This window comes from Seriola aureovittata, chromosome 8 (genome assembly GCF_021018895.1).
Source record: "Seriola aureovittata isolate HTS-2021-v1 ecotype China chromosome 8, ASM2101889v1, whole genome shotgun sequence".
Classification (NCBI taxonomy): Eukaryota; Metazoa; Chordata; class Actinopteri; order Carangiformes; family Carangidae; genus Seriola; species Seriola aureovittata.
This window is the reverse complement of record NC_079371.1, coordinates 5,577,432-5,590,452: the sequence shown is the minus strand read 5'-3', so window position 1 is coordinate 5,590,452 and position 13,021 is coordinate 5,577,432. Positions and strand designations below refer to the sequence as shown.

At 42.5% G+C, this 13,021-nt stretch overlaps 1 protein-coding gene across 1 annotated transcript; it reads left to right on the top strand.

Annotated features, from left to right (window-relative positions):
• Positions 1 to 449: 449 nt before the first annotated feature.
• elp1 (elongator acetyltransferase complex subunit 1) lies at positions 450 to 12,901 on the top strand. Its single transcript, XM_056383130.1, has 36 exons — positions 450 to 536; positions 1,536 to 1,749; positions 2,081 to 2,233; positions 2,373 to 2,454; positions 2,802 to 2,882; positions 2,985 to 3,070; positions 3,176 to 3,366; positions 3,525 to 3,648; positions 3,815 to 3,908; positions 4,256 to 4,486; positions 4,566 to 4,736; positions 5,149 to 5,227; positions 5,341 to 5,496; positions 5,623 to 5,729; positions 5,831 to 5,934; positions 6,039 to 6,092; positions 6,184 to 6,289; positions 6,561 to 6,676; positions 6,776 to 6,849; positions 7,183 to 7,261; positions 7,870 to 7,949; positions 8,044 to 8,181; positions 8,421 to 8,506; positions 8,729 to 8,877; positions 9,196 to 9,319; positions 9,591 to 9,688; positions 9,870 to 10,071; positions 10,183 to 10,244; positions 10,416 to 10,478; positions 10,625 to 10,685; positions 10,877 to 10,990; positions 11,301 to 11,400; positions 11,492 to 11,619; positions 12,004 to 12,155; positions 12,517 to 12,595; positions 12,753 to 12,901. Exons 2-36 carry the CDS (start codon positions 1,600 to 1,602, stop codon positions 12,818 to 12,820), a joined length of 3,942 nt encoding a protein of 1,313 aa, XP_056239105.1. The 5' UTR covers positions 450 to 536; positions 1,536 to 1,599; the 3' UTR covers positions 12,821 to 12,901.
• The last annotated feature ends 120 nt before the right edge of the window (positions 12,902 to 13,021 follow it).

Genomic DNA, 13,021 nt, shown 5'->3' with positions numbered 1-13,021 from the left:
ATGCTAGACTGTCGTTTGTCTTTACTTAGTTGAGCAGTGCTTGACATGATATGGCTTGGTACAGTTGTCCAATAGGGCTATTTACTGTGTACCAATGGCACAATGACGCAACACAACTGATGGCCTCAAACTGATTAAGAAAGCAAGCAATTCCACAAATCTGTCATCAAGGTAAATGGTGTCCACTTTGAAGAATCTAAAATATGAAACAAGAGAAAGAAGGTAAAGTTGGATTTTCTTTCTGACCCATTTGGACTTGTGTATATGTCTATCCAAAAGCAGTTTAATTAAATAACATTTGTTATCATTGTTTTGTTAAAAAAAAACATTTAATAATCATCAACCAACTTTCCATGATAAAGTCCATGTATTGTGATGTATATTTGCTCCACGGCGCCAGGGGGCGATACCGCCGAGACATCACGTAACTGCGTTAGAGGTGAAAGGTTATGAGTCTGACAGTGCCACATGCGTGTTGTTGTGTTGTTGATGCTGGACGTTTAAAAGGGTTTATTTCTTCAAGCAGTTTGTTCTCGGTGGGTTTCATTGTTATCTTAAAATATTAATACGTTTCATAGTTGTCATTTTTTTGTTTAGCTGTTGTATTATCGTCGCCAAAAACATGTTGCTTCTTATAGTTTAATGGTAAGCTAGTACTTACAGTTCCATTTTCGGACAGCCTGCACACTTTTACTATAGACCTCCACCAGCTTAGACAGTAAGTCGAAAATAACCTGTGTTTTACATCGTGAAAGGACCTTTAAACTAACATTACACCGTTATGATTATGGGCGATTGATTCTTGTTACTGATGCCTTGAATGACGCAGTGAAACAAGGTTAAGGAAAGTGGATAACAACGTAATGTGACGTCTTAAAGAACTATTAAATTAGCTGTGTAATTCAACACATGTTGATAAATTTCGTTGACTCGTTGCATAGAGGCATTGTCATCTAGACTTTGATTGAAAGAGGGTAAATAAGTGGTCAGGTAGAGGGTGTGTCAGATGATGGATTAATCTAATGTAGCAGTTGTGTTAACACCTCACAAGAGCACACAGACATCTTCCAGCTATTAAGTCTGACACTCACAGGACTGTTTGTTTACTTGATCAATTACTGAACTAATAATTTACTTAATTTATTGGGAAAACAGCCAATCCATCCCAAATCATCCATATCTGCAAATGTTTCCTATATCCAAATATATTTGACTGAATGTGTCTATATTGCTGATGATATAACAGGCATGGCTGTCCGTGCTTTTAGAAGACATTTTATACATGGAAAACTGAAAAGCAATCTGCTGTTGTGTTGGCATGATGGTCAATATTGGCATTCTCTGTTCAGTAACAATAGTCACACTAAACTGTAATTGTATGTGTAATGTAATGTTAGATAGTACAACACTGAAGCCAGCTCATTACTTAATGCAAAATAATATCCCTGCTGACCTTACTAATCTTACATTGATAGATTGCCTAGATATGTCTGTTCAGTTTCAGCACTGAACGTGTTTAATTGTTGTTGTTTCAGGTCTTTTGCAGCCTTTGGATCCAGGACTCAGGTTCAGTGCGTTCTCCTTCTGTCCTGAGGTGAAATGAGGAACCTGAAGCTGCTAAAGAGCCTGTGCAGCTCGGAGCTGCAGGGACCAGGCTCTCCGCAGTTTTTCTCAGTGCGGGCCGACACCGGCTCGCTGCTGGTTGCCTCTCAGTACTCCATCACGGAGTATGACCCCCGAACTGGCCAGGTGAGCTACACTGTACTTGTTGCTTTGTCTCTGGAAGAGATGGGAGTTTACAGCTCTCACTGGTGACAGGGAAAAATGTGTTTAGTTGTTGATGCTCAAGACTTTGCAGGCTTTTATTACACTTAAAAGCACCATAGCTCTGTTCACTCATTTATTTTAGCTTTATCTCATGGAGGATAGTAATGTGTTGAGATGTGTCTACACTGGTATTTTGTGTCAACTAAAAAGGTAAAGGACCTGAATTTTTTAATTGGGAATCTTTAATATAAACTACGAGTGGAGGTGAAAGTTGGTTCACTCGTCTTTAACTTCCCACCATTCTCTGCTGCAGGTGGTCAGTGAAGCCTCATTGACGGCTGATGGTTTCCTCCCAGAGGACGGCAGTGGCGTGGTGATCGGACTGCAGGACCTGGCTGAACTGGAGTCGGCGTGTTTGGCCACAGCTGGTGGCGATGTCGTTCTCTTCAACTTCAACACGTGCCAGGTCAGCTGCTGTTTGAGGGTTTAGAGTCGGCCTTAGCTTTAAAATGAAAGTTTGCTCTGAGTTACAGTTACAGGGTGACAGGCCACATACATTATGTGAATGAGGGTTCTCATTAAATGTCTCTTATCATGTTCCACAGTTGGAGTGTGTTGGCAGTGTGGACAGCGGTCTGACGTCGATGAGTTGGAGTCCTGATGAAGAGCTCGTCATTCTTACTACTGGTCAGTCTTTTATAAAAAAAATAAATAAATAAAAAAATGTCATTTATAAAATTGTTAATGCATTGTTTTAAATCAGAAGCTTCCAGCTTATATCGCCTGATAAGCTTATGTTATCAGAGTAACTTTACAACACTGAACACAAACAAAACACACAGAACAAAAATGACATTGAACGCATGAATAAACATTTGAGTTTCCTGCAGAAGACTACTGTTACACTGTTCTGCTTTCCAAGACATGCATACAGTGTCCTTACCTTAGTAAGACGTCAGCGCTTAGTAAGTCAAGTCTTAATTCCAACAAAACATATTAAGATTGATTAAATCAATTATATTTTGTGTTCACAGGTCAGGAAACAATCATCATGATGACCAAAGACTTTGAGCCGATCACCGAGGTCGGGATCCACCAGGACGACTTCGGCGAAGGTACAGTGGCTCCAGATCAGAGGTTGCTGCCTTAAGGGTCACAAGATGATTCATGGGAAGTATAAATATTTGTAATATGACTGAATTATAACGGTTTTGCAGGAAAGTTCATCACAGTGGGTTGGGGGAAGAAGGAGACTCAGTTCCACGGCTCAGAGGGGAAACAGGCAGCACAGAGGAAGAACCAGGTCAGTATTCAACCACAGAAACAGCAGAGTTTGAATTAAATTGCTGAAATGAATGAAAAAAATATTAAATATAAATATGAAAATATTGTCAATGATGCAACAAAGGAGGTGCAGCCAGCTGCTGTGTGGGACGACCGCAGGCCGCGGGTCACGTGGCGCGGTGACGGTCAACTGTTTGCCGTCAGCGCCGTCTGTCCTCAGACCGGCGCCAGGAAGGTGCGGGTGTGGAACAGAGAGGGCGTCCTGCAGGCCACCAGTGAGCCCGTCAGTGGTCTGGAGCAGGCGCTGTGCTGGAAGTAAGAGACCTGCTAAGACAATTTTCTTCTGGCTTATTAAAAAAGTATTGTAAACTTTTGTTTGAGATATTTTCCTTGTGGAGAACTGCATAAATGTGAGAAGAACCTTTCACGAATAAATACTAATTTACATTTAAAACGTTCTCCTTGGGTTTCAGACCCTCCGGCAGCCTGATAGCTAGCACCCAGCGTCACCCCAACAAACACAGCGTGGTGTTCATGGAGAAGAACGGACTGATGCACGGAGACTTCACCCTGCCCTTCAACAAGGACCAGGCCAGGGTTTGTTCAGTTAAATCTGACCTTACATAAAACTTCTGACGTATTGATTGAACTGATATAAAATGATCAGCATGACCAGGATCAGTGGTTAAGTTTCTGATCCAGAGGACAGTGTTAGCAGATTATTAGACTGGTGTGTGTGTGTGCGTGTGTGTGTGTGGGGTAGGTGAAGGAGCTGCTGTGGAACAGTGACTCCACTGTTTTAGCTGTCTGGTTGGAGGACATGACCGCCGGAGAGGATGGACGGGTCAAAACTTACAGTAAGTTCAGCCAAAGTTGAACTTGCTGTCTGCCACAGTATCTTTTTTAATACTGCCACTTCAGTCACTAAAGTCTTATCGGGTTACTGTCAGAACATTGTATTTCATGTAAATATAGTGAACGAGAGATGCAAACATCAAGAAAAAAAAAAAAATTATTATGCTGAAAATTTCAGGCTTAGTCATAAAACATTATTATGAGGGACAGTTTCCCTAATTGCCTTTGATAAATGCACAAATTAATTATTGAATGAATAAAGAAATAAACAAAATGTTTATCACAGTCAGATTTTCTTTCATCAGTCCATGGTGAATCAACGTTAAAGCTGTCGATGCTTCCCCTGCAGTCCAGCTGTGGACGGTAGGAAACTACCACTGGTATCTGAAGCAGAGCCTGGACTTTGGCAGAGACCCTCAGAAGGCTCCGGTCGATGTCTGCTGGGACCCCGAGCGTCCCCTGAAGCTCCACCTGGTGACACGCAGCTGGGCCAGCATCACTTACGACTGGGGCTGGACGACAGAGCGGAGCCCCGGGCTGGACGCCACTGACGACGCCAATGTGGCCGTGATCGATGGAGGTGAGGACCGATGAGATGAGAGGAGGTGGAGCTGCAGGATGAATCAGTATGATGTTAATATTTGTCTAAAACCCCTCAGATAAAATCCTGGTGACAACGTTCAGGAAGTGTGTGGTCCCTCCACCCATGTGCTCTTTCGAGCTCCAGCTGAAATCACCAGTCAACCAGGTCACCTTTCTCTGCCAACCTCAAAGGAGCAATCAGCTGGCAGCGTTCACCGCTGATGGTCAGATCTCAGTCTACAGCCAAGGTGGGTTATGCACTGTTTTCCATAAAGTGTCAATAATCAGAAGGAATGTGAGTAAAATTAAATTTGGTATTAAACGAATAATCGAAGAAAAACGAAGAATATTGTAATTCTCCTGTCTCGTGTCTATTTTTCTAACGCCTGAAACTTTTTTTTTTAGCCGTCAGCTGAAGTCTGATTTTAGAGTGTGAACATAATCCAAAGTAACTGCAGAAAACACCCTCAGTACCTGAGAGATCAGAGGTTGAAGAAGACAGACATGGTACTTGAGCAGGAGAAATAGTGTCTGGGCTGATTCTCACATTTAGCCTTTTTCTTTGTGTTTTTAAAGTCACATAAACAGGCTGTTTGTATGTTATTGTTAACTTTGTGTTCTTTTTATTTTACCCGCTTGCATGTTTTCTTGTTGATCCAGATTCAGGAGAACAGGTTGACAAAACAGCTGAGGGGTTCAGGATTATGTCTCGTCCCCTAATCCTCCAGAAAACCTTCAGGTGACACAATGACCGTCAATGCCGGTGCAGGATACTGTTTGCTCCTTTTTCATGGTTTACCCGTGTTCTTACTACATTTACCCAAATCATTCTCCTTCCTCGTCTTCCTGCAGTGTAGCAGCTCTCCAGGACGAGCCTCTAGCTCTGCGGCAGCTGCTGTGGCTGGAGAATGAGCTGTTTGTGGGTGTCACCTCTGGTCTGCTGCCAACCTCCTCCACCCTGAAGATGCTCCGTCCTGCTCAGGACACTAAGGAAACCCTCACCGTCAGGTCAGCAAACTGAGCATCTCCTGTGGCCACGTCTTTGTCCTGCAAGGCCTGTAAATGAAAACAGTGACACTGAAATAATTTATGGTCATTTAAGTGAATTATACCCCAGCTTTTTTTATGCCTCAGGTCGGAGATTGAAGTGGATGGTGTTGTGGTCAGTATGGTTCAGTCTTCTCAGTCTGGCACTGTGGCCCTACAGCTGGAGGATGGACAGATCAGGAAATTGCTCTGGGGTCAGAAACCAACACTTTTCTTCTGCTTTTTTTTTTAATGCTAAGAGATATTTGATTGGAAAATGGAAAATCAAAACTGAATTTTTAAAACTCCTGTGAAGATTGTCCTGAGCCATCAGTGGAGGATTGGCGTGTCTCCAGTGGATGTAAAATCAACTTCCCTGTTCCCTGTGTTCAGACGGCGCTCTGCAGCATCAGTGGAGAGGTACAAACATACTGACTTATACTTACATGATTAATCATAAGTGAGTTCTTGTATACAGGCCAAAATGCATATGTTTGTTGTTTGCTTTGCCTTTATGTCTTTAGGAACATCTCCTGGGCCTGACAGACAGATCCCACCTGTACTCTGGAGACACAGAGGTATGAACTTTGTTTTTCCAGCTCTCGCAGTAAGTTCATCTGAAGATGAAAAAAAAAAAAACATGTTCATTTATGTCTGTTTCTTTCTCAGCTCGCCTCCAACGTTTCTTCTTTTGCAATTTGCAATGACTTCCTCCTCATCACCACACACTCCCACACCTGCCGCTGCCTCCAGCTGAGCACTCTGAGTGTCAAAGGTAAGGTGAAGCGTCCGGAGTCAGAAGAATTTAGATGCCCCCTGAGTCCATATTGATGTAAAAAAAAACACTTTATTGCTTCAGTTATTGCTTCATTTGGACCTGGAGGTTTTCAGTAAGGAGCTAGTTTGTCGTGTTGTTAGCTCAGTCTCCAGCTGCTCCGATAGGTAATGTTAACATCCGTGTTGTGTTCCTCTTTCCCTCTGAAATGGCTGGTTTTGGCTCATGTATTTTACGGTACAACAGAATCAAATGACCTTTGATCCTGCAGGGCTGCAGGCGGCCTTGGCCTCAGATGGAGGTCAGAACGACGAGACGCTGCGTCGGGTGGAGAGAGGATCCAGGATCGTCACTGTGGTGCCTCAAGACACCAGAGTGATTCTACAGGTCAGTAACACACACACACACACACATTAAGAAACCTTTAACAAACATTTTCAGTTTTTAAAATGACAAACTATCTGATTCTTTCGGGTTTGTGTCCAGATGCCTCGTGGGAACCTGGAGACCGTACATCACAGAGCGCTGGTGTTGGCTCAGCTCAGGAAGTGGTTGAACAGGTGAGTTTGAAATCCTTCCATCATATCACATGCTTGATTTCTAAATGAGATGTTCACTATTGAATGTTGCCAAAATTATAGTGAGAAACAGTTCTTCCAGGTCGACACTGGGTTAGGGGTTAGAAAAAAAAAATTCTGTTTTTTAGCCTGATACTCAAATGAACTGTCCAGTATTTTTAGTACATGTACTGCATTTTACCCAAATTCCTATCTTAGCCGAGCTGAGCACAAATACTGGAAGCAGAAGGTGAACAAAAGTGAACATTTTGCCAAACTGTATCTGGAGTGTTAAGCTCAGTCCTACATGTTGTTTGCTGTTCTTTCTTTTCTCAGTCTGAGGTTCAGAGAAGCCTTTGAGTGTATGAGGAAGCTGAGGATCAACCTGAACCTCATTTACGACCACAACCCAAAGGTTTGTACTGGGTTTTAACATTCGTGACAATACGATGACATTATGCCTTACCATACTATGACAGTTTGACAGGTTTCACATGTTATTTTTACACATATTGGTGATACTGTATATACATATATATTTTAACTTCATATGTACATGTATGTCATATATGGAAATTCAACACATTTCCATATAAATTCAGATCTTATATGTTAATAAACCGTTTGGTTGACGGCATTAAAAAGTCAATGTCTTTGTTTTGGAGGGGTGGCGGGTTGTTGTTTCCCTACCAATGTTGACACCAAACCTACGCCCTTGGCCAAATCAAATTCTGCTTAGGGCCCCATAAACGCTTGGGACGGTTCTGATATGTTCTAAAAGATGCGTTTGAAGAATGAAGGCCTGTATAATACAAGGTGATTTACAAACAAGACACAAACAAAGGAACTGACAGCAGTAAATTTAAATGATTTAAAATGCTTTGAGTGATAACAGCGTAATCATTTTGTCAGACTTGATTTTTCTCTCAGGCTGTTGAACAGACTTTTTTATTGAACACTAAGTTATGACAAAGCATTAGTTCATTAATAAAAAAAAATAAGGGTTTTATTTTCCTCCTGCAGGTTTTCCTGGAGAACATAGAAACCTTCATTACACAACTCAACTCCATCAACCACATCAACCTCTTCCTTACTGAGCTCAAGTAAGACTTAGTCGGAGCTGAAAGAGTTGATTTTCACATTAAAATAAATAAATAAATCTTTTATTACATGCATTTTTTTTTCTTTGGTTCCCAGGGAGGAGGACACAACCAGCAGCATGTACCCCCGCCCTGAGAGCAGCCCAGTCCAGCCCCAGCCTGCCTCCGGCCAGAAGAAGGTGGATGTGGTTTGTGATGCTTTACGGAGCACCATGGAATCAATGGATCAAAACAAGTCAGTGATATTTTTATTTAAGGTCACAGACGGACTTTTTTTTTACACATAATAACACAATGTAAAGTCAGGGTCACTTTATTTCAATTGTCTGAGTAAACAAAGGTTGTGCATCCAACAGAATTTATCCACATCTCTAGTTTTTGTGGGGGATGTAACCAGGAGAGATGGTGATTAGGTCAGAGATGTGCTGTGAATTTCTCAGTGGCAAGACATTAATGATCATGTTCTCCATCCAGGTTCTGTCTTTCGATATTGACAACTCATGTGAAGAAGACGGTTCCGGAGCTGGAAACCGCTCTGCAGAAAGTCCACGAGCTTCGAGGTGAGCACACTTCAGACACACGAGAAGCAGTATACAGCAGCTGAACGCCTCTACACACTCTCTCCCTCACACACACACACACACACACACACACGCACACACACACACAGACACACACACACACAGACACAGATATGGATGGATATGAGGAGAGGATGTTTCATTTCTCTTCCTTAATGCTCAGTCATCATGTCATGAAGTGCTGTGCGTGTATCTGTCCAGAGAACCCTCCAAACTCTCCGGGCGCTGTGAAAGCTGAAGAGGCGCTGAAGTACCTCCTCTTCCTCGTCAATGTCAACGACCTGTACGAACACTCTCTGGGAACGTACGACTTCGACCTCGTGCTCATGGTGGCCGAGAAATCCCAGAAGGTAGGAGATGCCGGAGGAGGAAACGCCTGACTGCATGTTTTACTTCATTACATTTGACCTCCTTATCACAGTAAGAAGATGAAACTTCTTTTTATTTCATGCGGATTTTGCACCAGAGGGGAGTAAAAATGAAACAAGAGGCATTTAAGCTGCAACATATGTTAACTTACACTGCGAGGTGCATCAAAATCTAATTAGATAATCAGCTCTGAAGGGAGTTTGGAGTTTGTTACACTCTACTATATGACTAATGTGTAACTGGTGGATGAGTTTGGCATCATGTCGTCTGCTAATGTTCCTTCATTTCTGTCTCTCCAGGACCCCAAAGAGTACCTTCCCTTCCTGAACATGCTGAAGAGTCTGGAGCCAAACTACCAACGCTACACCATCGACAAACACCTGAAACGCTACAGGAAAGCCCTGCTTCACCTCAGCAAGTGTGGTCAGTGACACTGTATCTGTCGTCTCGGCCCCTTTTACTTCTGTCTGTTTTTCTCTGGAAGCCACCTGTTGAATATGAAGGTTTTCCAGTTACAGGACTCACAGCTTCAGTGATGTATGCACAAAGCTTGCCATATATCATCAACATGTAAAAAAAAACACACAAATTTCAAAACAGAAGGGAGAAGTAAAAGTGTGTTGGTGTTTTGCAGATTTTTTTTCTCTAAAATCCAAAGTGATCATGACATGATGTTGTTGTGTTCTGTGTTCAGGAGAGGAACATTTCCCTGAAGCTCTGCAGCTGGTCAAGGAGCAGAAACTCTACAGTGAAGCTCTGAGGCTGTTCACAGCAAACAGCGCTCACTACAAGGTACAGAAAACAAACGTCCCTCACAGCTGTTTTCCATTCATCATTTAGTCACGCTTTGAGTTTGTAGCATGAAACAATTAGATTAAGTTACAACAAAACACATGACCAACAGTCAAAGTTGGTACTGCTCGTTGAAAAGTCATTACAGAAGATCAAACTGACTTTCACCTTTGACCTCCAGGCTCTGAGCTGCGCCTATGCTGAGCACCTAGTGGAGCAGCAGCAGGCCGAGCAGGCCGGCCTGTTGCTGTGGCGATGTGGAGAGTCGGTCGGCGCCCTGCAGGCGTTCGCCAGCAGCTCCAGTTGGAGAAACGCCATCTGTGTGGCGCAGCAGATCCCACTACCGCCCGACCAGTTGGCTCTACTGGCCAGGGACCTGGCAGGTAACCATGACAACAGGTTGTCAGTCAAACAGGTAGCTGGTTAGCTGCTGAGACATGGTACAGTTCTTTATATGTAAAGCCTAAAATAGTTTCCGCCTCCTCCCCTCACAGAGAAGCTGACCGAACAGCGGCGGTTCTCAGAAGCTGCTTTGCTGTTGGACCAGTACGCCAAAGTAAGATCCTCTGAACAGCTGGACAAAATGGCTTCTAATGAAGCAGCTATTTTGACTGAGCAAAACCAAACAGATAAATGTAAAAAACAGACTCTCTGAAGTTGATTTTTATATTTAAATTCTGCTGCAAACTAGCTGAGCTCTGACGGTCTGTACTCTTGTTCCCTACAGGACTGTGAGGAAGCCATCTTGGCTCTGATCAACGGTGCAGTCTGGGAGGAGTCGCTGCGATTGGTCAGTGTGCAAAATTCTTCTTTTCACTTTTTTTTATTTGTCATTACCTTTTTGTAAAATGGAAAAACCTTTACTTAAATTTAAAAAGCCTGGCTATGTTGAGAAAATTCTTATAATGACCCACAATATTTCTTTGTCTGCTTCAGATTTACATTCACAACAGACAAGACATCACTGAAACCAACCTGAAACCTGCTCTATTAGAAGGTAAGAACAGTTCAGACACATGAGCAGTGTGAGCACGCTGCTCCAAGTGTGTTCAAATTTCATGAAAATGGAGGAGAGAAGCCAAACGGGTTTAAAAGATTTTGACGGACAAAAGTAAGAGGAAGCTAAACAAAGAACTTTTGTCTTGTGGTCTTGTGTTGTTTTGATGTTGTCATGTTGTCTTGTGTCAGCTGCCGGCACCCAGACTGTTTTCCTGGAGGCTCAGGTGGCGACGTTCACGCGCCACAGGACCCGGCTGGCTCTGGTCCGAGAACAGAAAGAGAAGGCCAGACAGGACATGCTGGGTGAGAACAAGTGTCATGATTTTATGTCAGATCCGTATCTTAAAGTCAAACTTAACCCAAACATTCTTATTTAGAGTATAACATATGTTCACCCCTTTTTCAGGCCTAAAAAGTTGTAAAAAGCTTAATCTCAAAACACCCAGTAGAAGTCTTGCAGTATAATCTCCATCTCTATGCTCAGGATGTTTCAATCACCATGATATGGCTAAATAGACTAAAGAGTATGAATTAAAGCGTACAGGACAAGAAGGAAGAAAAAAAAGAAATTATAATATATAATTTTCGTTAACCCTGCGTCGTCTCTTATCAGATGAGGACGGTCCAGACTGTCCTGATGCTGAGCTTTACTCTGAGGCCAGCAGTGTGATGACTGGCTCCAAATACTCCCACAGCAACTCCCGCATCTCCTCGTAAGACAAAACTTCCTGATCAAATTTTTTTACACTTTAAATGTGTCACCCGGGTGATAAGTGATTACTTGATTATTTTCCTGGCCTACAGGAGATCATCAAAGAACCGGAGGAAGGCCGAGCGGAAGAAGCTCAGTCTGAAGGAAGGAAGCCCGATGGAGGACCGGGCGCTGATGTACGCCCTGGGTGAGATCATCACCACTGTGGACAAGATGAGAGGTACAGACCTGAACACCCAAAGGCTCCTACTTGTTTCTATTTCCTTTGCTTTATATTTTCAATAACTCAAATAATGTGGAGACAATCTGTGTTTGATTTGATTCATTTCCTGCTGCAGAAACTAAGATTAAGTTGTATCTGCTTGTTGAAATGTGTCTGCAATTCTAAAGTGAACAACACAGCGGTAGCAGTAAAAGGATGATGCAGCGAAGGATGATGGGAAATGCGTTAATACTGGAGAAGCATTCAGTCTGCATTTAAATACCTGCCCTCATAAATTCTAAACTATTCAGTTGTACTTCGTAGAGAAGTTTATATAGTTTGAGTGGTATGTATAGTTCAACCAGTTTGACTGACGGCTCATTCGCCCCTCCCCTCTTGCAGAGGAAGTGCACAGCCTGCTGAAAGCCCTGGTGCTGTTCCAGTTCGACAAACAGGCAGAGAAGCTGCAGCTGGCCTACGAGGAGGCTCTGCAGATGATGGAGACAGCAGTGCCTGAAGTGTGGCTGGAAAGCCTCCAAAACAACCAAGCTCCGGTAACTTTGATAACAGACATCATTAAAATCAGTAATGAGCTTTCTTCACACTTGTTTTTATGAACTTTTCACTTTGTGATTGGACAAACTGTAACAGGTGACTTAAAAGATGAGATAAAAATGTATTATCTTCTTGTATCAGGAATTCAACTGTTTTCTGTTTCTATGAACTAACAGGGAATAATATCCTGTACATGAAAATGAAATGACACTAAAAACCCAAGATATCCCAAAGAATAAGAGTTAAGATGCAACCAAACATACTGTGAATGTATGAGACACAAGAACGCAGCATTGCGTTTGTGCATTATTAGGATTTAAACATTGTCTTATAATCTCTCACCTCGTTCCTGCTCTTCAGCTCACTGGTCCAAACTCGACTGCAAACAGCATCATGGCGTCTTTCCAGCAGCAGCAGCAGAAACCTGCAGCTTCACAAGGTCAGCAGCATTTCTATAGATTATCTCACAAAAACACTTGCAGGTCATTGTTTGCACAACTTTTTAATGCGTATCTGATCCGTGCCATATGTGAACAAACACTAGGTTGAAATAAGTCGGTTGTAACAGGTATAACAACATATTTTTTTCTTTGTAGATGCTGAGGTCCTGGTGCCACCAAAGATGAGAAACGGTGTCAAGTGGAAGCTCACTATCCTGAAGTAAATTAGTTTTATTTTTAATGTTTTTACCTGTAAAGTCAAATGTTAATTATGTAATAAATAAAGATTCAGTTGTCCCCTCTAACCGAATTTGTTCATTCAGTTTAGAAACATGACAACATGAAGACAAATGTAACAATGGAAAGTAGAAAGTTAGTGTCTTTCTTTCACGCCTCAAACTCGCACTTAATCATGTACTTATGCT

Bases quoted from the DNA above. Each gene is read 5' to 3' on its own strand.
- elp1 (XM_056383130.1), top strand. From the start codon at position 1,600: ATGAGGAACCTGAAGCTGCTAAAGAGCCTGTGCAGCTCGGAGCTGCAG. The intron at 6,093-6,183 runs GTATGAACTTTG...TTTCTTTCTCAG, and splicing joins TGTACTCTGGAGACACAGAG to CTCGCCTCCAACGTTTCTTC. The intron at 7,950-8,043 runs GTAAGACTTAGT...TTTGGTTCCCAG, and splicing joins CTCTTCCTTACTGAGCTCAA to GGAGGAGGACACAACCAGCA.